Source organism: Oryctolagus cuniculus, chromosome 17 (genome assembly GCF_051225735.1).
Source record: "Oryctolagus cuniculus isolate XC-2025 breed Fujian yellow rabbit chromosome 17, ASM5122573v1, whole genome shotgun sequence".
Lineage (NCBI taxonomy): Eukaryota > Metazoa > Chordata > Mammalia > Lagomorpha > Leporidae > Oryctolagus > Oryctolagus cuniculus.
Window position 1 is genome coordinate 3,000,960 of NC_142883.1, and position 27,086 is coordinate 3,028,045.

Consider the following 27,086-nt stretch of genomic DNA (forward strand, 5'->3'; position numbering starts at 1 on the left):
TGACTTGTTCAGTGGGGAACGATTAAAAGCCTTACAATAGGGCCAGCGCGGTGGTGCAGCAGGTGAAAGCCCGGGCCTGCAGGGCTGGCTTCCCACAGGGGCACAGGTTCAAATCCCAGCTGCTCCACTTCCGACCCAGCTCTCTGCTGTGGCCTGGGAAAGCAGTGGAGGATGGCCCAAGTGCTTGGGCCCCTGCACCTGCGTGGGAGACCTGGAGGAAGCTCCTGGCCCCTGGCTTCGGATCAGCTCAGCTCTGGCTGTTGCAGCCATTTGGGGGGCGAACCAGCGGATGGAAGACCCCCCCCCTTTAAAGGGTTGTTTACTTATTTGAAAGAGTTACACAGAGAGAGGAGAGGCAGAGAGAGAGAGAGAGAGAGAGAGAGGCCTTCCATCTGATGGCTCACTCCCCAGATGGCTGCAATGGCCGGAGCTGTGCCGATCCGAAGCCAGGAGCTTCTTCCCGGTCTCCCATGTGGGTGCAGGGGCCCAAGGACCTGAGCCATCTTCCACTGGTTTCCTGGGCCATGGCAGGGAGCTGGACAGGAAGTGGAGCAGCCGGGTCTCGAACCGGCGCCCATATGGGATGCCGGCACTTCAGGCCCAGGTGGTAACCCACTGCACCACTGCGCTGGTCCTCTCTCTAACTCTTTCAAATAGATAAGCCTCATGATAGAACCGTATGGAGCCTGGCTGGCCTGGAGGCCGTGACAGCCCGTGTCTTGTAGATAAAGACCACGGTGATGGAGGTGGAGTTTCCGCTGATAAAGTCGGAGCTGGAAGCCATCGACGTCAAGCTGCTGAGCGCTGAGACCACCTTGTTCTGGAACAGCGAAGGTGCGGGCCGCGGCCACGCCCCCTGGGTCACACGTGGCGTCCGTCATGTCACACGTGTGCAGCCTCTGTCATGGCAGCCCCTGCAGCGGCCCCCGCACCTCCTGGCGTCATGGCCCGGCTCTGCTGCCGCGAGACGGGCTTATGCCCAGAGCCCGGGGTGTCCCCTGCTTGCCCTGCCCGTCACCCAGGGCGCCGGCCAAAGCCTCCCTGGGCCCTGCCGAGGGGCCCCAAGGTTTCCAAACCGGCTTGGCAGAGGCCCGGCCTTCATGGTGGTTGCTTCCCTGCGTGCTCACGCGAGTGTGCAAAGACCAACGCACAGCTCAGCCGGCTCAGGGCCACCGGCAGAGGGAGCGCGGCCCCCAGCGGCCTCCCGCCAACTTCACCCGGCCCTGGCCCCACCCCGGATGCCCCCGATGAGCAGCCCCCGCTCCCCCTTTTGTCTCTTTACCCCCTCCCGGGCCAGTCTCCCTCCGCCACGCCTTCCTCCACGGTGTCGGCTGGAGCGGGCCACGTGTCACCGTGCACGTCCCTGAGACGGGTCCAGCTGGACGTTCCCGCTACCCTGGCCCCCTCCTGCCTCGGCCCCTGTTCCTCTTGCAGCTGCCCGGGCCCCGATGCCCTGGAGAGCGGCCAGAGGGTCTCGGGCCTCGGGCTCGCAGGGCAGGGGCTGGGCTCGCAGAGCCGGGCCCGGGACTCCCCGGGGGGAACGCAGGGGCTGCCTATCTGGGGATGAGCGAGTCGTGCTCCGGCGAGGCCCGGTGCCCGTCGTCCCGGGCACCTCTGGTGGAATTCTCCGCGTTGTGTCTCCCACGCGACCCCTGGTGCCCCTTCCAGATGTGTTCCAGTACATTCAGGAGATGCGGGAGATCCTGCACAGCCTGCAGAACAGGATTCAGAGAGCCAAGCAGAACGTGGAAGGGGTCTCCCAGGCCATGAAGGTGACCAGCTGCCGAGAGCCGAGCAGGGCTCGGTGGCGCCGGCGCAGAGAAGCGGGGCCCCGGCAACCTGATCCGCCCCAGCCAGGCCAGCGCCACGTCGGGCCATGGAGAGGTCCACCGGGACTCAGCCCGTGGCCTCCTGAACCCCAAGCCCCTTCAGTGGCTTCCCCACAGCCTTCAGCGCCCAGATTTGCAAAGCCACGCGCAGCCTCACATCCAGGAGGGGTCTGAAAATCCGCCCTCCGGTCGATCTGCCGTCCACCCAGTCACTCTTTGAGCCTTCAAAATGTTGCCTCTCTGCTGGCTGCGTTCTCTATTCATACATCAAAATCAAGTCCATACGTTGCCCCCGCCTCCTCCTGCACCCCAGCGAAGACCCCACGTGGCGCAGGGCTCTGCCTGCCTCACCCCGGCCCCCGAGTTGGCACGTTTAGAATTTCCGTTTTTGCTTTCTTAAAGATTTATTTGAGGGGGAGGGAGAAGGAGAGAGGGAGAGGGAGGTATCCATCTCACCTGCTGGGTCACTCCCCAAATGGCTGCAACAGCCAGGGCTGGGCCAGGCGGAAGCCAGAGCCGAGAACGGCATCGAGGCCTCCCGGGTAGTGCAGGGGCCCCTGCGCTGGGGCCGTCTGCTGCCGCCTCGGGTGCGTTAGCAGGGCGCTGGATCAGAAGTGGAGCAGCCGGGACTGGAACTGGCCCTCATACGGGATCCTGGCGTCACAGGGAGCAGCCTAACCGTGCCACGTCACCAGCCCTGTGATTTGGAATTTCTGACGCAGGGGGCCGGCACTGTAGCGTAGTGGGCTAGGCCTCCGTCTGCAGTGCCGGCATCCCACGCGGGACACTGGTTCGAGTCCCGGCTGCTCCACTTCCGATCCAGCTCCCCGCTGATGTGCCTGGGGAAGCAGAGGAAGACGCCCAAGTCCTCGGGCCCCTGCACCTGCGTGGGAGACCAGGAAGGAGCTTTTGGCTCCTGGCTGTGGATCAGCCCAGCTTGGCCAATGAGCCATTTGGGAAGTGAACCAGTGGAAGTGAACCCTCCCTCTGTCTGTAGCTCTGCCTCTCAAATAAATCTTACAAAAAAAAAAAAAAAAAAGGCATTTCTGAGTCAGGCCATCACTGATGGCGTCGTTGGGACAGAGCTCCCTGTTTCCAGGATGCTCGGACGCGCTCTGGGAAACCTCTTCCAGGCTGCCCTCTGCTGAGTGGCAGAACTGCCGGCTTGTTTCCCCTGACCCACTCAGCGAGGCAGGGGCGCGGGCACCGGGAGGCACAGGGAAACCGTCCCAGGCAGGCACCGGCGGGGCCTGGGGCGCCGCGTTCTCCGCCCACGCCGGCGTCTTCCTCGCAGGACTGGTCGTCCAACCCCTTGTTTGAAAGAAAGGACAACAAGAAGGAGGCCCTGCTGGACCTGGATGGGAGGATGGTCAACCTCAACAAGCGCTACACGGCGGTCAAGGACGCCGGCGTGAAGATCCAAGCCATGGTTGCGGTAAGGCGGCGCCCAGAGGGGAGACAAGAGGCGGAGCTGGGCGTCCTCGTGGCACCGGGGCTGGGGGCTCGGAGGGGAGCAAGGAGGCGGAGCCAGGAAACTGCTCGGTGGCCCTGAAAGAATGCTGTCTCAATACAGCAGCGCCCTCGCTGCCCGCGCGGAAGCCTGACCCGTCCACGTGTCTGCCAGTCCCGAGGGGCCCAGATCCAGGGTCTCCAAGCCCTGGTCTCCTGGGACGAGCTGCTGAGAGCAAGCCCTGCACACGTGACCTCCCCGGGCGGGCGTCCCCGCGGTGCCCGTGGGCAGGTGGTGTCAGTCGATGGCGTGCGCCGGGTGGAGGAGCTTCCCTTTGCATCCTGGGTGGCGTTCGTTCCTGGGTGGCCGACCCGGACTCCCGACGCCGGGGTGTTCCACCCTCCTCCCTTGGTGGTCGTGAAAGATGGAGCTCGGGAAAGCTCTCTCGGCCTCCAGGTGTTTCGAGGGAGGTTTGGGATTTCCCAGCGCAAGGTGCAAATCAAGGGTGTAGACCTTTTTTTAATTAGCGCCAGGGCTCACTAGGCTAATTCTCCACCTGCGGCGCCGGCACCCCAGGTTCTAGTCCCGGTCAGGGCGCTGGGTTCTGTCCCGGTTGCCCCTCTTCCAGGCCAGCTCTCTGCTGTGGCCCGGGAGTGCAGTGGAGGATGGCCCAAGTGCTTGGGCCCTGCACCCCATGGGAGACCAGGAGGAAGCACCCAGCTCCTGGCTTCGGATTGGCACAGTACCGGCCGTAGCGGCCATTCGGGGGTGAACCAACGGAAGGAAGACCTTTCTCTCTGTCCCTTTCTCTCTAACTCTGCCTGTCAAAAAAAAAAAAAAAAAAAAAAAGATGAAAGGGACACAGAGAAGGAGAGAGAGAGACTGATTTTTCCATCCCCTGGTTCACTGCCCAAATGACCACAGCAGTCAGGACTGGGCCAGGCCGAAGCCGGGGCCAGGAGCTTCTTCCAGGTCTCCCGTGTGGGTGCAGGGGCCCGGGCACTTGGGGCGTTTCCTCTGCTTTCCCAAGTGCATTGGCAGGGCGCTGGATCAGACGTGGAGCGGCCGGGACTTGAACCGGCAGCAGCTCGACACACTGGCCCCGCAGCATGGCTGACTTCTGACGAGGCTTTGTTGCCCACACGCCTGCTCCCGCGGCAGTCACGGGAACTGTTCTGTGAACACGTGTGAACCCGTGAGGCCTGTGTCTGTCCCTGTCAGAGTGTAGCTGCCTGAGGCGCAGCCTGAGTGGTGTTCATCTTGAAATTCACCGACAGCACCCTGTGAATCCCAGATCCACCCACCTGCCCGTCCAGACATGTGTCCACCACCCCCCGTCCACCAAAGCACTCACCACCTGCGCACCACCCATCCGCCCACCCTCCTCTCTATATCCACCCACCCATCCGCCCACCCTCCTCTCTCTATCCACCCACCCATCCGCCCACCCACCTCTCTCTATCCACCCACCCATCTGTCCATCCATCTGTCCACTCCTCCACCCATCTGTCCACCCAACCTCCCTCGTGCCCATTCATCCGCCTCGCCCGTCTGCGCTTCGCCCCTGCTGGGTGCTGGGGGTGCAGTGGAGGGGAGCACAGTCGGTCCTGGCCCTCAGGAGGCTGAGCGGGATGCAGATCGAGGTCAGGTCCTGCCGACACGGCGGGCGTCCGTCACGCACTACCCAGGGTACGCAGGGCCGGGACCCCCACCTGGGACGAGGCGGGGTGCTCAGAGGGGCTCTGTGACGCCGTGGCTGGGGATCAGGAGAAGACGCGTGGCAGGAAGGGGAGGCAGCAGCCTCTGGAGCCCGGCACGGCCCCGGTGTCTGGGGAAAGGGGTGCAGGGGGCCAGGAGTCCCGAGGCACGGAGGTGGTCGATTAAGGAGGAACAAACGGGCCGGTGCTGTGGCGCAGCGGGGGAAGTCACCACCTGTGACGCCGGCATCCCACGTGGGCGCTGGTTCAAGTCCTGGCTGCTCCACTTCCCATCCGGCTCCCTGCTGTGGCCTGGGAAGCCAAGGAGGATGGCTCGAGTGCCTGGGCCCCTGCACCCACACCGGAGACCCAGAGGAAGCTCCTGGCTGCAGACCAGCCCAGCTCCGGCCGTTGTAGCCATCTGGGGAGTGAACCAGCAGATGGAAGGCCTCTCTCTCGCTGCCTCTCCCTCTCTCTCTAACTCTACCTCTCAAATAAATTAATAAAATCTTACAAAGAGTGGGCGGCCGAGCCGGGGAGTGGCAGCCAGCGGTGTGCCGTGTGTGCAGGAGAACGCGGAGCTGCTCAAGGCAGACATGACGAGCCTGGCCTGGAAGGACTACGTCCACTACGTCGACGGCTTGGTCCTGGACGAGTTCAACCACTTCATCCGCAAGTCTCTGACCTACCTAACGGACAACATGGTGATGGACGTGAGTTACGAAGTCGCGGGCGGGTGCTGCGAGAGCCGGCTCTCGTTTTATGAATGAGCAGGTGCAGTGAAATCTGCCTGGGCTGACGGCTCGTTTGGGTTTTAAAGCAGAAAGTCCTGCACACTTCCCGCCCCCCCCAACCTCCGCTGCCCAGGCCCAGGGGCCGGCTGGCCACTTATCCCTGCCAGGACAGCGGCAGGCCTGGGGGGATGGTCCTACCTCACTGCCAGGCGTGGGGAGTGTGCACCCCTGCCCCCTACTCCTGCCGATTGGGGCGGGAGCGGCACCTGCCCCCCAGCGATGAGCCTGACCCTGGGGCCCCTCTGTCGCTGAGCGGAAGCATTAACTGGGTCAGCCGGGCCTCAGCCAAGCTGCAGCAGGCGGGGGCGCCGGGGGCGGGGCTGGGATGCGGCTCCGAGCCGGCTGGGAGCGGGGTTGGTGGGTTTGGTGGTGCTGTCCCAGCACACAGCAGGCTGGGCGAGTAACCAGCAGGGACAGCTCATCTGGCCCAGGGCATCCGGTTCCCAGTGGTGGGGAGAGGGGGGAGGGAGCGAGCTCACAGCTGGGGCCCTGTCCGATGGGTGCGAGTCCCCTCGTGTCGGTGGGACCCTCCCCACAGCACTGCCGTTCGGGGGTTAAGCTGCCAACAGTGCTCTCTGGGAGATGCACTCGGGATCCAATCCCAGATCCGAGCTCGTGCCGAGCTGGCGCTGTCACTGCCAACCCCGGGGGCCGCCGAGTGACCCCTGGCGACACTCAGTGCCAGCCGCAAAGTGCACTGCTCCTGGTTTATATCCACCGAGCGAGGTCAGAGCCAGAGACCTCCCGGATACCGGGAGGCCCTCCCCACAAAAGCCCAGGGAATCCTGTTTGCAAACGGCCAGGGTGGGAGCAGGCCCGTGGGTCTTTGGAGAAATCTGGTTGTCGCTGGTAAGTGACTGTGTCTCACACGGCCTCACCAGCAACCCCGAGAGACAGGGCTGCCAACGTCAGTCCTGCACGCTGGCCGTCCTGTTTTGTCTGGGGGGACTCTGGGAGTAAGAGGCTCCCTCGAGGCCCCGGGCTGGTGGATGGCAGCTACGGGCTTTGACCCCAGACCGTGGGCCCCCTCCGCCCCCACCGTCTGTCCAGCCCCGGGCCGAGCGTCTGCTTGCAGGCGGCTGGCTCCGGCGGAGGGCCAGGGACCAGGGCGCCCTCCCGGACCAGGCCGGCGGGGGGCGGCGCTGACCCATGCTGCCTCGCTCAGGAGAACGTCGCCCCCCTGCTGGAGATCCGCATGGAACTGGAGGACACCGGGCTGGCCTTCAACCCGTCCCTGGAGATGGGCGCCGAGCACGGCTTCCTGGCGCTGATCGAGGGGCTCATCAACGACATCTACAACGTGGCCCGGCTCATCCCCCGGCTGGCCAAGGGCAAAGTGAACTACAAGGTGGGTCCTGGCCACCGCGGCTCCCGGCCTCCGTGCTGCCCCTGGGCTCGGGCCCCCCGATGGTTAGCCGTGGGCGGCGGCCGTTCCCAGGGGGCTGGGGGCCCACAGGCGTCTCCTGCGGCTCTCCGGGACCCCACACTGCTGGCTCCCTCTGCTCCCAAATCCATTCTCCCAAAGCGGCTCCCCTCAGCCGCCGCCTCCAGCCCCACCAGATGCCAGCAACGCGGGGTCTCGCCAGCCCCGACCGAGCGGTGACCCATGTGTGGTCATGTACCACAGCCTGGGCGTGGTGGTGTCCCCGCTCTCCCCCTCCCACCCCTGCACCCGGGCAGTGCACTGACCTCTCCCCCTCCCACCCTTGCACCCGGGCAGTGCACTGACCTCTCTCCCTCCCACCCCTGCACCCGGGCAGTGCACTGACCTCTCTCCCTCCCACCCCTGCACCCGGGCAGTGAGCTGTCCCCTCTCTCCCCCTCCCACCCTGCACCCGGGCAGTGAGCTGTCCTCGCTCTCCCCCTCCATCCCCAGCACCCGGGCAGTGAGCTGTCCCCTCTCTCCCCCTCCCACCCTGCACCCGGGCAGTGAGCTGTCCCCTCTCCCCCCCTCCCACCCCTGCACCTGGGCAGTGCGCTGTCCTCTCTCTCCCCCTCCATCCCCAGCACCCGGGCAGTGCACTGTCCCCTCTCTCCCTCTCCCACCCCAGTACCTGGGCAGTGAGCTGTCCCCTCTCTCCCCCTCCATCCCCTGCACCTGGGCAGTGAGCTGGCCCCTCTCCCCCTCCATCCCCTGCACCCGGGCAGTGAGCTGTCCTCTCTCTCCCCCTCCCACCCCTGCACCCGGGCAGTGAGCTGTCCCCTCTCCCCCTCCATCCCCTGCACCCGGGCAGTGAGCTGTCCCTCCTCTCCCCCTCCCACCCCTGCACCTGGGCAGTGCGCTGTCCCCCCTCTCCCTCTCCCACCCTGCACCTGGGCAGTGAGCTGTCCCCTCTCCCCCTCCATCCCCTGCACCCGGGCAGTGAGCTGTCCCTCCTCTCCCCCTCCCACCCCTGCACCTGGGCAGTGCGCTGTCCCCCCTCTCCCTCTCCCACCCTGCACCTGGGCAGTGAGCTGTCCCCTCTCTCCCCCTCCCACCCCTGCACCTGGGCAGTGCGCTGTCCCCTCTCTCCCCCTCCATCCCCTGCACCGGGCAGTGCGCTGTCCCCTCTCCCCCTCCGACTGTTCTCAACACCTTGAACACCTGCTCAGCCAGGTCACACGGGGGGGGGGTGAAGAAGCCACAGGAAAGCCAGCTCCCCGCGGGAAGGGGCGCAGGTGTTGCCTTGCGTTCGTCTGTGGAACAGTGAGCAAAGCTCGTGTCCACACGGGAGGCCGATCTCCAGTGGCCTCTCGCTCTGCCGCGTGATGGTTCCGGCTGCTCCTGCCGAGTGCGAGCCTGGACGAGCTGAGTGCGGAGGACGCGGGCGCGGGGCCTCATCCGGGGGCGAGCGGTGCCCGGAAGACGATTCTGTTGGCTTAAACAGCAGAACGTGTGTGCACGCGTGTGTGTGCGTGTGTGCGACGCGCTCCCGGATGTCGAGTGGGGGCTGACCTGGGGCGAGCAGGCTGTGGGGAGGAGGGAGCAGCGGGCGCCCAGCGGTCCTCTAGCTCGGGGATCTCTGCGTCGTGGGGGTCTTGTAGGAAGGTGGGCGTGGCGGGGAGGTAGCTGTTCACGGTGAGGTGCTCTGCCCTGGGGGGGGGGGCGAGCGCACACGTGTGTGCATCCATGCATGCGTGTGCATTTCTATGCAGGTGCGTGTGTGCATTTGTGTGCATAAATGTGCTTATCGTACGTGTGAGTACGTGCATGAGTAGGCAGGTCTGGGAGCCGTGTGCCTGCTTACGTGTGAGTGTGAGTGCTGTGTGTGCATGCGTGTGTGTGCGTCTGCGTGGTGAGCTGAAGTAAAGACAGAGGACCAGGCTCACCCCCTAGGAAGGTCAAGGGTGACTTGCGGGCAGAGCTGGAGGGCATGTTGATGACCCCTGGAGGGAGAGAGTTTTCCAGGCTGACCGCGGCACGCAGGGGGTTCGGAGCCGCCTAAAGCTACCGGAACTGGCGCCGGGCACACGGCAGCGGCCATGCAGCTCAGGGCTGAGCTGGTCCCCGGTCGCAGGTACTTGGGAGTCAGTGCACCCCCACCGGCGTCCCCAGAGCAGACTTCGGCGCCAACAGGTGCTATAGCCAGAGCTGCCGCTGACCCGGCTCCCACAGCACACAGGCTAGGGCCCCTCAGGCAGAACACTCCAGGGCTGATGGTCTCATCGCCTGGTGCCGGAGGACCCACAAATCCTGCCAGCCTGGCAGCAGAGACCCCAAGTCTGATGCGGTGCCCAGCAGTACGAGACACAGACAGGGTCAGCACCCGGGCCCCAGGGCTGCTTCCCAGGGGCCCAGCACCCCAGTTTGCTGCTAAGGGGGTACCAGGGGAGCAAACCTCGAGGGGTTGGGGTCAGGTCAAGCCTGGGGACCTCAGAGCAAAGGCCATGGGGGGGCCTGGGGTGCCTGTCTACAGCCACAGGGACCTGGAGGGCAGGGCTGCCCCACAGGGGCGGCCAGCAGGGAGGGGCGCCTGCAGGAGGCACCGCCCTCATCCCAATCTGCCTGGAGCTGAGACCCGCTGTGCTGTGGGCGACAGAAGAGGGAGGCAAGGAAGCGAGCGAGCGAGCGGGCTGACTCCCGGAACGAATCCGAGGGCACGTTTTCCAGAAGGGCCGGGAGACGAGCGTGACACATTGAGCCCATGGCTGCATCCTTCTCTTTCTTTTTTAAATTAATTTTTTGAGATTTATTTATTTGAAAGGCAGAGTTAGAGACAGAGACAGAGCGAGAGAGAGGTCTTCCATTCGCTGGTTCACTCCCCAAAGGGCTGCAATGGCCAGAGCTGGGCCAACCCAGAGCCAGGAGCTTCTTCAGGGTCTCCCACGTGGGTGCAGGGGCCCAAGCACTTGGACCATCTTCCACTGCTTTCCCAGGCCATGGCAGAGAGGTGGATGGGAAGTGGAGCAGCCAGGACTCGAACCGGTGCCCACGTGGGATGCCAGCACTGCAGGCAGTGGCTTTACCCGCTACGCCACAGTGCCAGCCCCAGCATTCTTGTCCTTTTAAAAAATGCTCATTTATTTGAGAGGCAGAGACCGAGCCGCCAGCCATTCCCCAAGTGCCTGCCACAGCTGGGGCTGGGCCAGGCCAAAGCCAGGAACTCATGTGGGGCTCCCACACGGGTGGCAGGGACCCAGCTGGGTGAGCCGTCCCCGCTGCCTCCAAGGGCCTGCAGCGTCCAGAAGCTGGAGTGAGGAGCCGGGCTGTCCGTTCCACGCGAGCCCTGCCTCGGTCCGCAGTGTCCACCTGGCATGTGGCTCCCAGCCAGGGCGGAGTCAGTGTCGAGCGGATGGATCAGCCACCGAGCAGTGCTCCTCCCGGGGTCTGCCCGACCGGAGTCTCGCTCGGCCGGCATTGCCCGCCACGGGAGCTGCTTCCCGAGGCTGGAGCACGGTCTGCGCCGTGGGGACAGACGCGATGCCTCAGCCGTGTGCCTCCTCCGTGCCCCCAGACGGACCTGGAGGACATCCCGGACCTGATCGAGATGCGGGAGGAGCTGTCGACCCTGGTGGTGAACGCCATAAAGGAGGCCGAGGAGTACCAGGACTCGATCGAGCGCTTCTCCTACCTCTGGACGGACGACCCCCAGGAGTTCATGAGGAACTTCCTCATCTTCGGCCACGTGCCCACCCCGGAGGAGCTGGACACCCGCACGGACGACATGGTCCCCAAGGCGCAGCCCACGCTCGCTCAGTTCCAGCAACAGGTGCGCGCGGCCCCCAGCCTCCTTCCCCACCCCCAGCACGGGCGGAGACCCCAAGCGAATCGGCTAAAGACACGGGTCTTAGGGCCGCTCGGTTCTGGAGAGGTCACGCTTTTGTCCCGGGCTGGGGCGCGCGTGCACCCCACACGGCAGGCACTGGGTTTGGAGCTCGTGGGCAAGAGTCTGAGGGAGCGGGTAGAGTACTCAGGCCCGGGGCCGGCCGGTTTGAACGGCCGGGCCGTCTGCAGCTAGAGGGGCTCTCCCACGGTCTGGCGGCGACCGAGGCGGCAGCCAGAGGGCTGGGCTGTGGCTGGCTGGTTTGCGTGTGAAAGTCACGTTCCCAGGTCAGGAGTTTGCTGTCTCTAGGGACCAGCCAGCCCCGGGCAGGGCCACCCCCCTACGGCCAGCACACAGTGTCCAGTCTGTTCCCAGCGTACCCCCAGGGGCTGCACATGGCCTCGGGGCTTGGGCGGCCGGTGGAGCTAGGGAAGCCCCGGGATGGTGGAAAACAGCTGGAGGATGGTTAAGGGGTGACCGTGCTCACGCCTGGAAGCCTCTGGCCTGCTGCCGGGGCCCAGGAACTGGGAGGTCAGGGTGAGGAGGAGGAAGCACAGCCATAGCGAGGCCCCCGCCCCCGCCCCCGCCCCCGCCCCTGCGCCTCGCGCTGTGCCGTCTGAGCCGGCAAGGTCTGGGAGGTGAGGCCTGGCCCGAGTCACAGCCCGGGCCCCACCGAGCGCTGGCGGCTGTGTCCCCAGATCGACTCGTACGAGAAGCTGTACGAGGAGGTGTCCAGGTGCGAGAACACCAGGGTGTTCCACGGCTGGCTGCAGTGCGACTGCCGCCCCTTCAAGCAGGCCCTGCTCAACACCATCAAGCGCTGGAGCCTCATGTTCAAGCGGCACCTGAGCAGCCACGTGGTCAGCAGGTGGGCACCAGCCCCGCCCCGGAGCCGGCGGGAGGGCGTGCCCCGGCCCCTCCGCCCAGCCCGGGCTCACTGAGCACGTGCCGGGTCCAGGCCCCAGGTGCTGGGGAAACCGTGCACACAGCAGTGACAGGCGGCCATCAGAGCCATGACGGGCGGCGCTGTCCGGCTGAGCGCCACTTGGGGCCCCTCTGAGACGTGGCCTTGAGCTGGGCTTGCAAGCAGGCCTGAGCCGGGCACGTGGGTGACGTCCAGGCAGGGGCTGAGCAAGGTGGCAGTGTCCAGAGGTGGACAGGAGCTCTCCCTCCCTGGGCGGGGCCTCGCGTCGACAGCCAGATCCCCGCTGTCACCTCAGATGGCCCCCGCCATGGAGGCAGGGGCCCGAGGTGACCTGGCCCAACACAGGTGGTCCCCACCATGGAGGGAGGGGACCTGACCGATGCGGGTGGTCCCCACCATGGAGGGAGGGGACCTGGCCCGATGCGGGTGGCCCCCACCATGGAGGGAGGGGACCTGACCCGACATGGGTGGCCCCCACCATGGAGGGAGGGGACCTGGCCCGATGTGGGTGGCCCCCACCATGGAGGGAGGGGTCCTGCACCATGGAGGGAGGGGACCTGGTCCGATGTGGGTGGTCCCCACCATGGAGGGAGGGGACCTGGCCCGATGTGGGTGGCCCCCACCATGGAGGGAGGGGACCTGGCCCGATGTGGGTGGCCCCCACCATGGAGGGAGGGGTCCTGCACCATGGAGGGAGGGGACCTGGCCCGATGTGGGTGGTCGCCACCATGGAGGCAGGGGCCTGAGGCGACCTGGCCCGATGTGGGTGGTCCCTGCGGGACCTGGCCCGACGCGGGTGGCCCCCACCATGGAGGGAGGGGGCCTGGCCCGACGCGGGTGGCCCCCTTGCTCTTCAGCCTCGCCGACCTGGAAGCCTTCATGAAAGTCGCCAGGGCGGGCTTAACGAAGCCGCTCAAGGAAGGGGACTACAACGGCCTGGTGGAGGTCATGGGCCACCTGATGAAGGTCAAGGAGAGGCAGGTGGCCACCGACAACTTGTTCGAGCCCCTGAAGGAAACCATCGAGTTGCTCAAGACCTACGGGGAGGAGCTGCCGGAGGAGATCCACCTGAAGCTGCAGGTGGGGCGGGGCGGGGCAGGGTGGGGCGGGGTGGGCAGGGCAGTAGGCGTGGTGGGCGGGGCAGTAGGCAGGGTGGGCGGGGCGGGCTCTGACCATCCAGGAGCAGGAGGGCCCCCCCAGTGGGGGGGTGCCCTCCCCACAGCCGTGAGCTGGGGACCACGGCAGGTGTACACCTGTGAGCCCCTCGGAGGCTGGAACGGGAGGCCCCCCGAGAACGGGGCACTGGAGGTGGCCCCCAAGCTCGGCCACGGCCGCCCCCCCCCGCCCCGGGGCTACTTGTTCTGCTGGCATCCCACGTCGCCCACTGGCTACTGGAGCACCCTGGGTGCTGAGGCGGGTGGAGGAGGAGGGGCTGGCAGCTGCCCCGTGCATCACCGGGGGCCCCATTAGGGAGCATCGGCAGCCAGCGAGCACAGTGTGTATGCAGTTGGGCCGGGGCCGGCAGAGGCAAGGAGACGGGCTCGTTCCCCGGCACGTGAGCAGAGAGCTGGATCGGAAGTGGAGCAGCCGGGGCTCGGATAGGCAATGCTGGCTTTGCACTGAGCCCACCGTGCCACAGCGCTGGCCCCGGCCCCACTAGGAAGCTTTTAGAAAGAAAAGCAAGGAGCCGTCCCCGACCCCTGCCCCCTCTAGGAGCTGCCGGAGCAGTGGACGAACACCAAGAAGCTGGCCATCCAGGTGAAGCAGAACGTGGCTCCCCTGCAGGCCAACGAGGTCAGCATCCTGCGCCGAAGATGCCAGCAATTCGAGGTACGGCCCCAGGGGGGCGCTGCCGGGGGAGGGGCACCTCGGAGCTGCAGGCAGGGACGGGGCGGGCGAGCAGCCCACCGACACAGCTCTGCCTCTGTCCCTCGCAGCTCAAGCAGCACGAGTTCAGGGAGAAGTTCCGGCACGAGGCCCCGTTCTCCTTCAAGGACCCCGAGCCCTACAAGTCCCTGAATAAGGTACCCTGGCTCGGGGGGAGACCCGATGGGAACCCCGTGGCTGCCGGGCCTCTGCTCCAGCCTTCCCGTGAATCTAGAAACAGCCTCTGTGAGCCTCGTCTCGGGGGGAGGGGGTGTGCGATGGCGTGTGTAGGCACGTGAGCACGTGTCTGCATGCACGTGAACACGCAGACCCTGCCCCCACCCAGCCCCGGGCCCACGTGACCATCCTGTGTCCTGGGTTGGACAGACCTGCCCCGGCCCGCAGCCTGGCTCCACCTTGCTTGTCCCCAGTTCTGCTCATGGGCAGCAATTTCCTGTCGCCGGGGCTTAACCCCCAGCCCCCCCCAAACCCCAGCTCCTTCCTACGGTGCCCACTCTGTTCCCAGCGTCCACGTTGTAGTCGGCACCCACCACGCAGCTTCACACAGCCCCGCGCCTGCGGCCACTCGTGCCAGACCCCCAGGACTCACGGGGCAGGAGTGGGGGGGGGATCAGGGCTCTTCGTGGACGCTGCACGGATTTGGGGGAGGGAGCGCCGTGTGAGCACGGCCCTGGTCTACACTGAGTGACCGGGAGGGAGTCAGGCCCTGCGCGCCTGTGCGTGGGAGAGGCCATGTTAAGGCGGTGTCTGTGCACACGCACACACGGGGCCGGCCGTGTCCCAGGTCGTCTCGTGCACTTGCACATCCGGGTACCAGTATGTGTATCTGTGTGTGTGTGTATGTGTGTTTGTACATGTATACACGTGTGCACAGCTGTGTGTGTGCGCGTGTGTGATATGAACCCACAGATTCAACACGAAAAAGCTCATCGTGGTTGACCCTTCATTAGGGCATTCACGATGACCCCTGGTCTTCCTCTTCGCCTACATCTAATTTATTTATTTGAAAGGCAGAGTTATGGGGAGTGGGGGGAAGCAGAGAGAGTGCACGCGCCATCTTCCACCTGCTGGTTCACTCCCCAAATGACCACGACAACCAGGGCTGGGCCAGACTGAAGCCAGGAGCTTCTTCCAGGTCTCCCACATGGGTGCGGGGGCCCAAGCACTTGGGCCGTCCTCTGCTGCTTTCCCAGGTGCCTTAGCAGGGAGCTGGTTGAGAAGTGGAGCAGCTGGCTTTCGAACTGACGCCCCTATGGGATGCCGGCGCTGCAGGCGGCAGCCTCACCGGCTACGCCACGACGCCAGCCCCGCTCACGCAGTTTTTAACAAGATGAAACATGGCGTGAGGGCAGGGGGCAGGCTGGGAAACCAGGGAACGGATCCTGGGAGGAGTCGAGCCTTCCGCCCTGGGCCTGCGTGGGGCCGGCCGCCTCCCCTCCAGGAGCCGCTGAGTGAGGGTAGGGCTGGAGGAGACGGCAGAGAAAGGCAGGGGTGGGGTGCGGGTGCTCCGCTGACGGCCCCTCGCCCCCAGCAACAAAAGAGCATCGCGGCCATGGAGGACATCATGGAGTCACTGTGCAAGTCGGGGAGCCTGTTCGAGGTCACGGTCCCGGACTACAAGCAGCTGAAGGCCTGCCACCGGGAGGCACTACTGCTCAAGGAGCTCTGGGACATGATCTTCACGGTGAGCCCCGCCCCTCCGCCGCGCCTGCTCCCTGGCCTGGGGGCCGGGGCGGGGCTCCCTGCAGGGGCTCTGCACACAGGTGCCCCCACCTGCCACCGCCTGCTCGCCCTCTCGTTCTCTCACACACCGCGCCCCTGCAACGTGGTGGTTAACCCAGGAACGTTGCCGGCCTTGGTGGAGTGGAGCTGCGAGAACAAAGCCCGGCGGGCAGGAGACCGCAGGCTCCACGTCCAGGGTCAAGGCAGCCTGGGCGTCTGGTGATGGCCGTTTTCCGGCTCGGAGATGCCCCTTGCTCCGTGGATGTCCTCACGTGGGTGCAGGGGCCCAAGCACTTGGGCCACCTTCCACTGCTTTCCCAGGCCACAGCAGAGAGCTGGACTGGAAGTGGAGCAGCCGGGACTCGAACTGGCACCCACAGCGGCTTTACCCGCTACGCCACAGCGCCAGCCCCACCAAAGTATTTTTTAACTTCTTGTACGTTGTATCTTTTGTGACACAAGGGCATGTCAAAATTTCATGGGGATTAGAATTTAATGATTATTTTTGTGCAAAAAAAAAAAAGTCGAAACCCGTGCAGCTTTCTCAGCGTACGTATTTATCGTGAACTTGTTGAGGATCCTGCATTTGTGTGCGTTTCTTCAGTTTTTGCACCAAAATAAACTTCTAACGCTGCCTTCCACAAACTCCTTGCAGTACCCTTGACCCTTGTACAAGTGTTGAATTTTTTTTCTTGCATCCAACCGCTGTCCCGAACTCTGTTCTGAGCAGTCCTCCCTGGACGTGGCTCTCGGAGGGCAGGTGCGGGGAGGCCCGGCGGGCTCCCGGGTTGTCCGTGCCGCGAGCGGGGCCGTGTCTGTCTCAGGTGAACACGAGCATTGACGACTGGAAGACCACCAAGTGGAAAGACATCAACGTGGAGCAGATGGACCTCGACTGCAAGAAGTTTGCCAAGGACGTGCGGTCTCTGGACAAGGAGATGAAGGCCTGGGACGCCTTCGTGGGGCTGGACAACACCGTGAAGAACATGATCACGTCCCTGCGCGCCGTGAGCGAGCTGCAGAACCCCGCCATCCGCGACCGCCACTGGCAGCAGCTCACGCAGGCCACCCAGGTACCGCGGGAGGTGCGGGAGGCGGGAGGGTGCCCGGCCCTGCCGCCGAGCCCGGGCGCTGAGACGCGGCGGCCGCCAGCGCGGTGACACACAGGGCTCCGAGCTCAGGGAGGCCACGCTTAACTAACTCTGCCGTCACCGTCTGAACCTGCGTGGTCATTGAACAGGGGCCGTCAGTTATCGCTCTGCACTGGGCCCTGCCGACGAGCGAGCCGGCCCTGCGGTCAGCTGAATGCCCCCGGAGCTGCCCCAGGGTCCCCACGCCCCCCAGGAGCAGTCCTGGCGCCACATTTCTCCTGGGGTATCCGCGAGGTGTAGGCGCTGACCTTGATGTCTGCCGAAGCAAACAGGCTCACTCCCACGGCCAGCAAACACCGAGCCAAATACTCTGGCGGCCACCTGCCCTCCGTTGTGGCTGTGGCTGCCCCCCACCCCGATCCCGCTCCCTGCAGTGGCCGTGGCTGCCCACCCCCGACTGTGGCCGTGGCCGCCGCCTGCCCCCTGCTTCTCGGGGAAGCGCGGTGTCCGGCCGTCCGGGCCGAGCAGGCTGACGGCGCGTGCCCGTTCTCCCCAGGTGAAGTTCGAGATGTCCGACCAGACCACGCTGGCGGACCTGCTGCAGCTGAACCTGCACAAGTACGAGGACGAGGTCCGCAACATCGTGGACAAGGCCGTGAAGGAGTCGGGCATGGAGAAGGTGGGCTCCTGGGCCGAGCCGGGCGCCGCCCCCAGCTCTGCACGGGGTGGGGTGGGGGGCTCCTCCCCCTTGCACCCGCAAAGCAGCCTCCCAGACACGCCCAGGACTTACTGTGTCTTTAAAACATGCGGTTCTCTCTCCTGCTGCTGGATCGGAGGTGCAGCAGGCAGAACTTGAACCGGCGCCCATGTGGGATGCTGGCACTGCAGGTGGCAGCTTTACCTGCCCCGGTGCCAGCCCCAGGACGTCTTCAGCAGCACAAAAGCACACCCACGCCCTTGAGCCGTCCCCGCCCCCACCCTCCCCTCCAGCCTCCTCCGGGCTGACCCCGTCCGTGCTGCAGAGTTCCCCATCTGAGACGTTCACGCGAACAGTCGGAGGGGAGGCAGGATTCTGCATGTGCCCTTGTGTGGGGGCGGGGTCTGCTGGCTCGAGCGTGGAGTTGACGTGGGCGGGTCAGCAGGGAAGAGGCTTCTAGGATGAGCTGGTACAGGCACGGCGGCTCAGGAGCCGGCGTGAGGACACAGGCGGCAGTGAGTGGCGCAGAAGGAAGTGCCGGGGCGGCTTTCTTGGGGCCTCCTGCCTGGGTGATGAGAACCAGTCGGTCCCGGACGCCGAGGGCCTCTCCCACCTGGGAACTTCGTAGGCAGCAGAGGGACGCCCGGTGCCCTCGCCGAGTGCCTCAGGCTGTCGTGGCCGCTGTGCCGGAGCAGCACCCTCGGCTCTCATCCGGCGCTGGCTTCCTGCGTGCGGCTTCTCTGGCTGACCTGGCACCGGTGTGGTTTGTCCACGCTGGCCTGGTGTGCATGGCTGAGCGACTTTGCCGTGTGTGGATCTGCCTGTCCACACTGGCATGGTGTGCGTGGCTGAGCGACTTTGCCGTGTGTGGATCTGCCAGGTTGTGGCGGTCCCGCCGGCAGTGGGGGGACGTCCATTTGCTTCGGCGCCTCCTGGTGCCTGCGGTGGGTGAGCGGCGTCAGTATGTCATGCCGTGCCTGCAGAACGCAGGGTCCGCCCTCAGCCCCTGACACGCCAGGTGCATGACGGCCTCGTTCCCGTGTCCCCCGGAAGGTCCTGAAGACCCTGGACAGCACCTGGACCACCATGGAGTTCGAGCATGAGCCGCACCCCCGCACGGGCACCATGATGCTCAAGTCGGACGAGGTGCTGGTGGAGACGCTGGAGGACAACCAGGTGCAGCTGCAGAACCTGATGATGTCCAAGTACCTGTCGCACTTCCTGGAGGAGGTGACGAGCTGGCAGCAGAAGCTGTCCACGGCGGACTCGGTCATCTCCATCTGGTTCGAGGTGCAGAGGACCTGGAGCCACCTGGAAAGTATCTTCATTGGCTCCGAGGACATCCGCGCCCAGCTCCCCGAGGACTCGAAGCGCTTCGACGACATCGACCTGGAGTTCAAGGTGCGCCGGCGGCTCCCGCGCCCGCGTCTCCTTCCAGAAAGGGCCGGGATCCTGACGCCCCGCCACCCTTCTTGCCCCGCCCAGGCCTTGATGGAGGACGCGGTGAAGACGCCAAACGTGGTGGAAGCCACCAACAAGCCGGGTCTCTACGACAAACTCGAGGCCCTGAAGAAGAGGTGGGTCCCACGCGCGGCCGCGGGAGGGGGCGTCGCCCGTCGGTGCTGGGTGCTGGGTTCACGGTGCCTTCGCCCTCAAAGACGGGCCGCGGAGGTGAGTCGGCGCACCCTCCTGCCCACAGCGCTGGGGCTGGCAGAGAAACAGGAGCAGCATTCGGCTGGAAGTTCTGGGCCCGTGGGGGGCGCGGGTTCGGCACGGGGTGAAGACACCTGCGTCCCGGGCGCCTGGGTTCAAGTCCAGGCTGCACTCCGGGTTCCAGCTTCCTGCGAACACATACCCTGGGGAGCAGCGGTGCCGGCCCCCGGGCCCCAGGCCCTGCCACTCACGTGGGAGACTCGGGTTGAGTTCCCGGTTCTCAGATTTGGCCTGGTGTAGCCTGGGCTGTTGCAGGCATTTGGGGAGCAAACCCGTGGCTGGGGGCTCTCATGCGCTCACTCACTCGCTCTGCTTTCCAAACAAAAACAAAACTCGCAGACAGCAAGCCGGCCGCCTCCAGGGCCGCCGTCCGGGGTGCAGCTGGGACAGCCTGGCCGAGCGCTCGCGGCAGCAGCACTGGCGGCTGTCCCCCCCCCCCCCCCCCAGCTTGGCCGTGTGCGAGAAGGCGTTGGCAGAATACCTGGAGACCAAGAGGCTGGCTTTCCCGAGGTTCTACTTCGTCTCCTCGGCTGACCTGCTGGACATCCTGTCCAACGGCAATGACCCCGTGGAGGTAGGATAAGCCAGGCCGTGCCCCGAGTCCGGGGGTGTCCACTCCCGTGCCTGGGAAGCCCCAGGATGGAGCAACCGTGTAGGCGAACATCCTCGCATCACCTCCAGCAGGTCCTCCATGCCAGAAACTGCCCCGGGGCCCGGAACACAGCACAAGCCCCACGGCAAGACTCAGAGCCCACCCTGCGCGTGCTGCGGCTTTGGGCCAGTCAGCCTCCCTCTCCGGCCTCCTTTTCCTCCCTCGGGCACTGGGTCAGACGCCACAGGGCTCGGCGAGACACTCCCTCCCAGGGACACCCACTCACGGGGCCCGGGAGCCGGGAGGTAGAGCTGGCTGAGAGGGAGGGCCGTTCCCGATGCTGGCGGAGGGAGCGAGGCTCTGTTTTAGTGCAGGCGCGGTGTGAGTGTGGCGTGGGCCCCGGGGCACAGACGCCGGCCAGCTCTGCGGGGCGGGGCCCTGGCCAGGCTTCTGAGCCCTGCTGAGAGCGGTTTTCCCGGATCCTGGGGTCGGTTAAACCCTTTTAATTCCATCAACCTTGACCAAAGGCAGCGGGTATAGGCCTCAAATAGAAAATTCTTTAAATAGACGGATGCATAAAACCTCCCCAGGGAAACCTGTGCCACATGGGCTGCCGTCCAAGTCCCTCCTTTTGGGGGACCAGAGCTGTGGCACAGCGGGTCAGGCCAGCGCCTGTGGCACCGGCATCCACACGGGCTCTGGCTCGTGTCCCGGCCGCTCCACTTCCGATCCAGTGCCCTCCTGGTGGCCTGGGAAAGGCAGCAGAGGATGGCGTAAGAGCTTGGACCCCTGCGCCCATGTGGGAGACCCAGTGGAGCTCCTGGCTCGGCCCTGGCCCCTGTGGCCATCAGGAGAGTGAACCAGCAGATGGAAGATCTCCTCTCCCTCTCTCTAACTCGCGCTCTGCGTAACTCCACGTGGCCCGCGCCCCCAGGTGAGCCGCCACCTGTCCAAGCTCTTCGACAGCCTGTGCAAACTCAAGTTCCGCCTGGACGCCGACGAGAAGCCGCTCAAGTCCGGCCTCGGGATGTACAGCAAGGAGGACGAGTACGTGGACTTTGACCAGGAATGCGACCTCTCTGGGCAGGTGAGCCCGGCGGGGCGGGCCACGCACTCTGACCAGGGACACCTGCCGAGCCGCCGGTGCGCGGCCCTCCCCTCCTCCTCCTCCCTAGAACCCTCGCAGGACGGCACCTGTCAGCAGGGTGGGTGCATCTTGAACAAAGAGGGGCGGGAGGAGGGAGGAGGGGGCTCGTGAGGCGGCTCTCTAAGGTGAGGAGCCACGGCCGGCTGCTCCCCAAGGTCCGATAGGCAGGGCTTGTTCCCTGCCAGCGCCGGCATTGGAGGGCGGGGGTCGGCCTGCCCCCAGCCCCGCCCCTCCCAGCAGCATTCCGCATTGGCGACAGGATCTGTTGTCGGGAGGCCGCCTGGTGTGCCATGCACAGTCCGTCACTGCCCCACGCCCCCTGGGAGCCGGTGGAGGCGCCCCTCCCCAGAGCCTGCCAGGCACAGGACGTCGGCAGTGGCGCCAGGACCCTGCCCTTCCAGATTTTTCTCTGGCACCCCTCCTTCTGTGACTCAGGAATTGTCACCTGTGTCCCTGATCACCTAGTGGGGGTGGGGAACCTTTTTTTTCTTTCTGCCAGGGGTCATTTGGATATTTATAGCATCATTCCCAGGCCCATACGAAATAATCAACTTAAGAGTTAGCCCGATGCTGGTTTGTGGGGTCTCGAGCCCCAGCCTGCGGCTGCCTGGGCAGGACCAGACCAGGATGGTGTTTGTGCTGCCCGAGGAACAGGCCCTGCCCACCCCTGAGGCACCGAGTGTTGCCCGGGTTGCACCTGCGGTTTGCAGGTGGATCATTTTCCCACCTTGTAAAGACCTGGGCTCCTCTCCCTGCCAGACCACAGGCACCAGTGACCAAGCAAGTCCCTGGAGCCAGCTGTGCCCGTGGCCCCGTGTGGTCAAAGCCACTGCCGTCCCCAGGTGGAAGTCTGGCTGAACCGAGTACTGGACCGCATGTGCGCCACGCTCCGCCACGAGATCCCCGAGGCCGTGGTGACGTACGAGGAGAAGCCGAGGGAGCAGTGGATCTTCGATTACCCGGCCCAGGTCAGGGGTCAGGGGTCAGGGGGCGCGGCGTGCGGGCGGGCGGGGCTGGGCAGCAGGTTGCACACCTGGTGGTGTGGGCAGCGGTGAACCAGGGCGCCCTGCCTGCAGGTGGCGCTCACGTGCACGCAGATCTGGTGGACCACGGAGGTGGGCATGGCGTTCGCGAGGCTGGAGGAGGGCTACGAGAACGCCATCAAGGATTACAACAAGAAGCAGGTGCGTGTGCGGCAGCCCCGGGGCTCAGCGCTGTCCGGCGCCAGCAGTGCTGCTGCCGGCCAGGTCTGCAAGGAGATTCTTCCTCAGTTTAGAAATGAGAGGAGGCCGGCGCCGCGGCTCACTAGGCTAATCCTCCGCCTTGCGGCGCCGGCACACCGGGTTCTAGTCCCGGTCGGGGCGCCGGATTCTGTCCCGGTTGCCCCTCTTCCAGGCCAGCTCTCTGCTGTGGCCCGGGAGTGCAGTGGAGGATGGCCCAAGTGCTTGGGCCCTGCACCCCATGGGAGACCAGGAGAAGCACCTGGCTCCTGCCATCGGATCAGCGCGGTGCACCGGCCGCGGCGGCCATTGGAGAGTGAACCAACGGCAAAAAGGAAGACCTTTCTCTCTGTCTCTCTCTCTCACTGTCCACTCTGCCTGTCAAAAAAAAATTAAAAAAAAATTCAATGTTAAAAAAAAAAGAAAGAAATGAGAGGTGACTTGTTGAAACAGCAGAGGGGAACGTTAGCCGAGGCCCCTCCACCAGGCCAGGACCCGTCGGTGTTTCACGTGGCCGCCTGGCCTTTCTGGGTGGGTGTAACCGGGCGTGATCGAGAGTTCACCGATCAGCAGTTTCCGATCAGCTGTCACCCCTCCCCCTGCTGTCCAGATTCCTCTGTGGCTTCGTTTTCAGCAGCTCCGCGGGCTCCATCGAGGGGCCGGACCCCAGCGGAGCCCACCCCAGCGCGTGGGGGGGCATGCAGAGCTCCTCCTGCCCCTCACTGTTGCAAATCTGAGCGCGGTGGTCTTCCCCGAAGGCCCACACAGCCCCAGCGCTGAGCCAAGCCCGGAGAGCGCCTCGCCCGGGGCTGGTGCCGCGCGGGGTCTCAGCACAGGTGCCTGTCGCCCCCAGATCAGCCAGCTGAACGCGCTCATCACCCTGCTCATCGGAAACCTCAATGCCGGCGACAGGATGAAGATCATGACCGTCTGCACCATCGACGTGCACGCCCGGGACGTGGTGGCCAAGATGATCACCGCCAAGGCACGGGCGCTGCCGGCGGGGGAATGCACTGGGGTCGGCGGTCCGCAGCCGTGGGTCCGGCAGCTCCAGCCCCTGTGTTTCCCTTTTCCTGGGGTGGAGATGCTCAGGCTGTGGGCAGCCACCCCCCCAGCCCCCCAGTCCCTCGCCAATGCCCCACCCCGGTAACTAACACTCAGCAACCGGAAGCAGGAGCCGCCGCTCTCCGCGGGGGCAGCCCCATGCTTGGGTGTGGGCGCTGGAGGGGAAGAAGGGCCAGGGAGAGGCCCTGGAGGCCTGCGGCAGGCCTGGGGCAGGCTGGCCTTCCCGGGTCGGGTGTGGCTCTTGCATCCGCCTCCCTGCCTCCCTGCCCCCCGCCCCGCCCCCGCTGACTCGGAGGCCCCGGCTCCGCAGGTGGAGAGCTCCCAGGCGTTCACCTGGCAGTCCCAGCTCCGGCATCGCTGGGACGAGGAGAAGAGGCACTGCTTCGCCAACATCTGCGACGCCCAGATCCAGTACTCCTACGAGTACCTGGGCAACACCCCGCGGCTGGTCATCACCCCGCTCACAGACAGGTGAGGGCCACCTGCCCCCACGCAGCCCCTGCGGGACCCGAACCTCGGCTGCTGAGGGATGAAAGGAGCCAGCGACCGCGTCCACGCCGGGCCGTGCCGCGTGCTGGCCTTGTGCCCCGGGTCCTCGTCCCGACGCTAGCTGTGTGGCCGCGGGACGGTCACTTCACCTCCCTGAGGGCCTGAAAAGCGAGGGTGGTGGTGGGGAGCATTGAGTAAGTTTATTCACTGGCTCAGACCAGCAGCGCCTCCCGGCAAACCCTCGTCGGCCAGGCTGCCGCAGTCATGGCCATTACAGGTGCATTAGCAGGGCCCGCAGCCCCGAAGGCCCCAGTGGCCATGCCCGTGCTGTTTGTCCCTCGGTCCCCTCCGAAGTCCTTCCTGCCTCCTCCCAACCCCGAGGCCGGCAGGTGCCTGATCCCACGGGCAGCACAGGAAGGAGGGGCGGGGGCGGGGGGAGGTGTCCCCGCCCCCGGTGACGCGACGCCCCTTGCAGGTGCTACATCACACTGACCCAGTCCCTCCACCTGATCATGGGTGGGGCCCCCGCAGGCCCCGCGGGCACCGGCAAGACCGAGACCACCAAGGACCTGGGCCGGGCCCTGGGCACCATGGTGTATGTCTTCAACTGCTCGGAGCAGATGGACTACAAGGTATGCGGCCGAGCCTGGGGGCGGGGCCAGAGGCCCCCACATGGGTCCCGTGGGGCACTCTCGCGACAGAAGAACCCTGGGCCGGGGCGAAGGTCCCCGCTCCCAGAGGGTGACCCTGCCAGGGTCTTGCTGGAAGAGGCCCTGGGGCTGACAGACGAACCCCAGACGCCCGGCCCTGGCCTGGAGAGGTTCTCTCAGCCTTGTCCTAAGACTGCCCAGTGATGAGGCCTCTGGACCAAAGTGGGCACTGTGGGGTGAGGGCAGCGCCCAGCTGGGATGGGGGAGGGGGGCAGGAGGGAGGGCGGGGCCACTGGGGTCAGGACCTGTGTCTGCAGGGGGCCCCTCTCCCTCCTGTGTCCATACCCCATGGTGCAGAGGCCCCATTCCAGGCCTGCTACCCGGCCCCCATCAAGGCCGACAGCCCACCCGTCCCCGGGGTTTAGAGCGCAGCCCCCAGGAGGGGTTTCGGGTGCCCCCGGGACCCCACACGTGAGCGGTGAAGGATCCCGACTGCCCAGCTGGGGGCTGTCCAGCAGTGAAGCTCCCCAGCCCCCCACCGCCCGCCCACTGCCCCACCCCCACGTGCATCCAAAGAGCGAGGGACGGCTGGTGTCTACGCAGGTGTCCCGTCTGCGCTCCTGTCGGGGACCTGCAGGAAGTCTCCCTGGGCCCGGGTGGCTCCTAAGGAACCAGCAGTGTGCAGGGTGGACCGTCTCCAGGAAGGGAGCTCCCACAGCCACCCCTCAGCCGGGAGTCACGGCGGTGCGGGCAGGGGGAGGCCGCTGCTGGCCGGCCGCCCTCTCTCCCCTTCTCTGACCGGCTCCTCCCTGATCTCACGCCTTCCAGTCCTGTGGAAACATCTACAAGGGCCTGGCCCAGACCGGAGCCTGGGGCTGCTTTGACGAGTTTAACCGCATCTCGGTGGAAGTCCTGTCTGTGATTGCCGTACAGGTACGGCGGAGGCCCCGCCCTGCCCACACATGGCCCCTTGGAGCTGCAGGGCACGGAGAAGGGGGAGGCCCGGCCCTGGGCTCGGGGGTCCCACAGCCTGGTCGGACCCCCGGGAGCCGTAGCACACGTGTAACCACACACGGATGGGGGATCCGTGGAGCTGTGTTAAAGCCTGCCTAGGCAGGGGGGGTGGGGGGGAAGGTGGGGGCGGGGTTCTGCTTGAATCTCAACTTTGAGATTCAAAAAGGAAAAGGAAGTCAGGGTGTGGGTGGTGCTGCCGTCACCGCCCTCCTCTCTTCTCCCTCCACCCCTGCAGCTGCAGGGGGGCGGATGTGGGGAGCCAGCAGGGCTGCCGGAGACCACAGCCTGCTCGGTGCTGATCTGGGACGCGGGGATGACGGCGGGCTTGCTGGCGGGCACGGGGCGATGCGGCCGGCTTCGCCCTCTGTGTGCCCCTCCCTCCACCTTCAAGCACCCGTCCAGGGCTGGAGCCCAGTTAGGCAGAGGCTGCGGTGGGTGGCCAACTCCCCCCGCCCCGTGCGGCCAGCGCTGTCTGCAGCCGGGGACCCTCTCCCTGGCCCCAGGGACGTCCACAGAGTCCCTGCCCCACCTCGAACTCGGCGAGCGAGCCCCCGGGATTTCTAGGCACCGCATTTTAGACACTGAATGTTTGTGGACTCAGAAGAAGAACAGAGCCCTGGGGGGGCTTGGGGGGGTGCAGGATTCCAAGTGCCGCCCAGCCCCAGCTCCTGCACCACCGCAGACCGACGCTGAGGTCGCCTCCCTGAGTCTCGGGCGCCCTCAGGAGGTGTCCTGGACACGTGCAGCCCTTCTGCGGTCCTCACGAAGACTCAAAGGCAGGCGGGTCCCTGCGGGTGTAGATGTGGCCTCCCAGGAGACCCTCGGCTGGGCCTTGGCCAGGAAGAGACTGTGGCAACAGGGCCCCTCCGCCTGGCGAGGAGCCTGCGCCCCTCTGGAGCCTGCCGCGTGGGAAAGCCCAGCTCGGGGAGCGCGTGCCGCCCACCCCGCTGCACCCTTCGGGACGTGACAGAATCACAGGCAGCAGCTGCCAGGGGTCAAGGAGAGGCTGCGCCGCGTCGGTGCCGGGCCCCGGCTGCGATTCCACACCACAGCGGTGCACAGTGTCAGTGTGGGGTCGCGGCTGCAGGCCACCCAGGGTCTCCCCTGCGTTACCTCTCACAACCACGTGTGCGCCGACAGCCTTCTCAGGATGACAAGGCTTGGTGTTAAAGAAGCTGGGGGCACCCCGGAAGTCCTCAGCCGCACGCCGGGACGTGGGCGCCCCCGGGCCCCGGCGCTGTCCCCGCCGACACGTCCGTGTCCCTGCCGCTCAGGTGAAGTGTGTCCAGGACGCCATCCGAGCCAAGAAGAAAACGTTCAACTTCCTGGGAGAGATGATCAGCCTCATTCCCACCGTCGGCATCTTCATCACCATGAACCCTGGCTACGCCGGACGCACCGAGCTGCCCGAGAACCTGAAGGCCTTGTTCAGGTGTGGGGCGCAGGGCCCAGGAGCCAGCGCAGGGCGAGAGGCGGGTGGCAGGCCGGCGAGGGCCAGAGGTCCCTGTGTGAGAATTCACCTGCTCCCTGGTGCACGGAGGGCCGGGTGGAGCCAAGGAAGCTTCAGGCTTGGAGGTGGGGAGGGTGGGCCGGACCCTGGCGCCAAGCCCCAGAAGCCAGCAGCTGAGGGTGCACCACCGCTCGGTGGAGAGGGCCAGGTGGGGGTGGGGGAGAGGAAGAAGCCAGCCACCTCGATGTCCATGTGGGGGTGGGGGAGAGGAAGAAGCCAGCCACCGCGATGTCCATGTGGGGGTGGGGGAGAGGAAGAAGCCAGCCACCGCGATGTCCAGGTGGGGGTGGGGGAGAGGAAGAAGCCAGCCACCTCGATGTCCAGGTGGGGGTGTGGGAGACCACCTCGATG

The 27,086-nt window shown here is 65.8% G+C and overlaps 1 protein-coding gene across 1 annotated transcript in view; it reads left to right on the plus strand.

Moving 5' to 3' along the window:
* Positions 1–27,086, plus strand: part of DNAH17 (dynein axonemal heavy chain 17) — an 81,340-nt gene that overhangs the window by 13,002 nt on the left and 41,252 nt on the right. The window contains exons 14-37 of the mRNA XM_070060216.2: positions 726–834; positions 1,669–1,772; positions 3,124–3,264; positions 5,546–5,689; positions 6,936–7,118; positions 10,705–10,959; positions 11,712–11,881; positions 12,796–13,018; positions 13,652–13,768; positions 13,876–13,962; positions 15,357–15,509; positions 16,372–16,620; positions 17,195–17,317; positions 18,389–18,736; positions 18,821–18,912; positions 19,496–19,622; positions 20,575–20,727; positions 21,630–21,755; positions 21,864–21,971; positions 22,861–22,992; positions 23,383–23,543; positions 24,037–24,193; positions 25,040–25,144; positions 26,500–26,657. Coding sequence (XP_069916317.2) covers positions 726–834; positions 1,669–1,772; positions 3,124–3,264; positions 5,546–5,689; positions 6,936–7,118; positions 10,705–10,959; positions 11,712–11,881; positions 12,796–13,018; positions 13,652–13,768; positions 13,876–13,962; positions 15,357–15,509; positions 16,372–16,620; positions 17,195–17,317; positions 18,389–18,736; positions 18,821–18,912; positions 19,496–19,622; positions 20,575–20,727; positions 21,630–21,755; positions 21,864–21,971; positions 22,861–22,992; positions 23,383–23,543; positions 24,037–24,193; positions 25,040–25,144; positions 26,500–26,657 — 3,725 coding nt within the window. The remainder of the gene's footprint in view (positions 1–725; positions 835–1,668; positions 1,773–3,123; positions 3,265–5,545; positions 5,690–6,935; positions 7,119–10,704; positions 10,960–11,711; positions 11,882–12,795; positions 13,019–13,651; positions 13,769–13,875; positions 13,963–15,356; positions 15,510–16,371; positions 16,621–17,194; positions 17,318–18,388; positions 18,737–18,820; positions 18,913–19,495; positions 19,623–20,574; positions 20,728–21,629; positions 21,756–21,863; positions 21,972–22,860; positions 22,993–23,382; positions 23,544–24,036; positions 24,194–25,039; positions 25,145–26,499; positions 26,658–27,086) is intronic.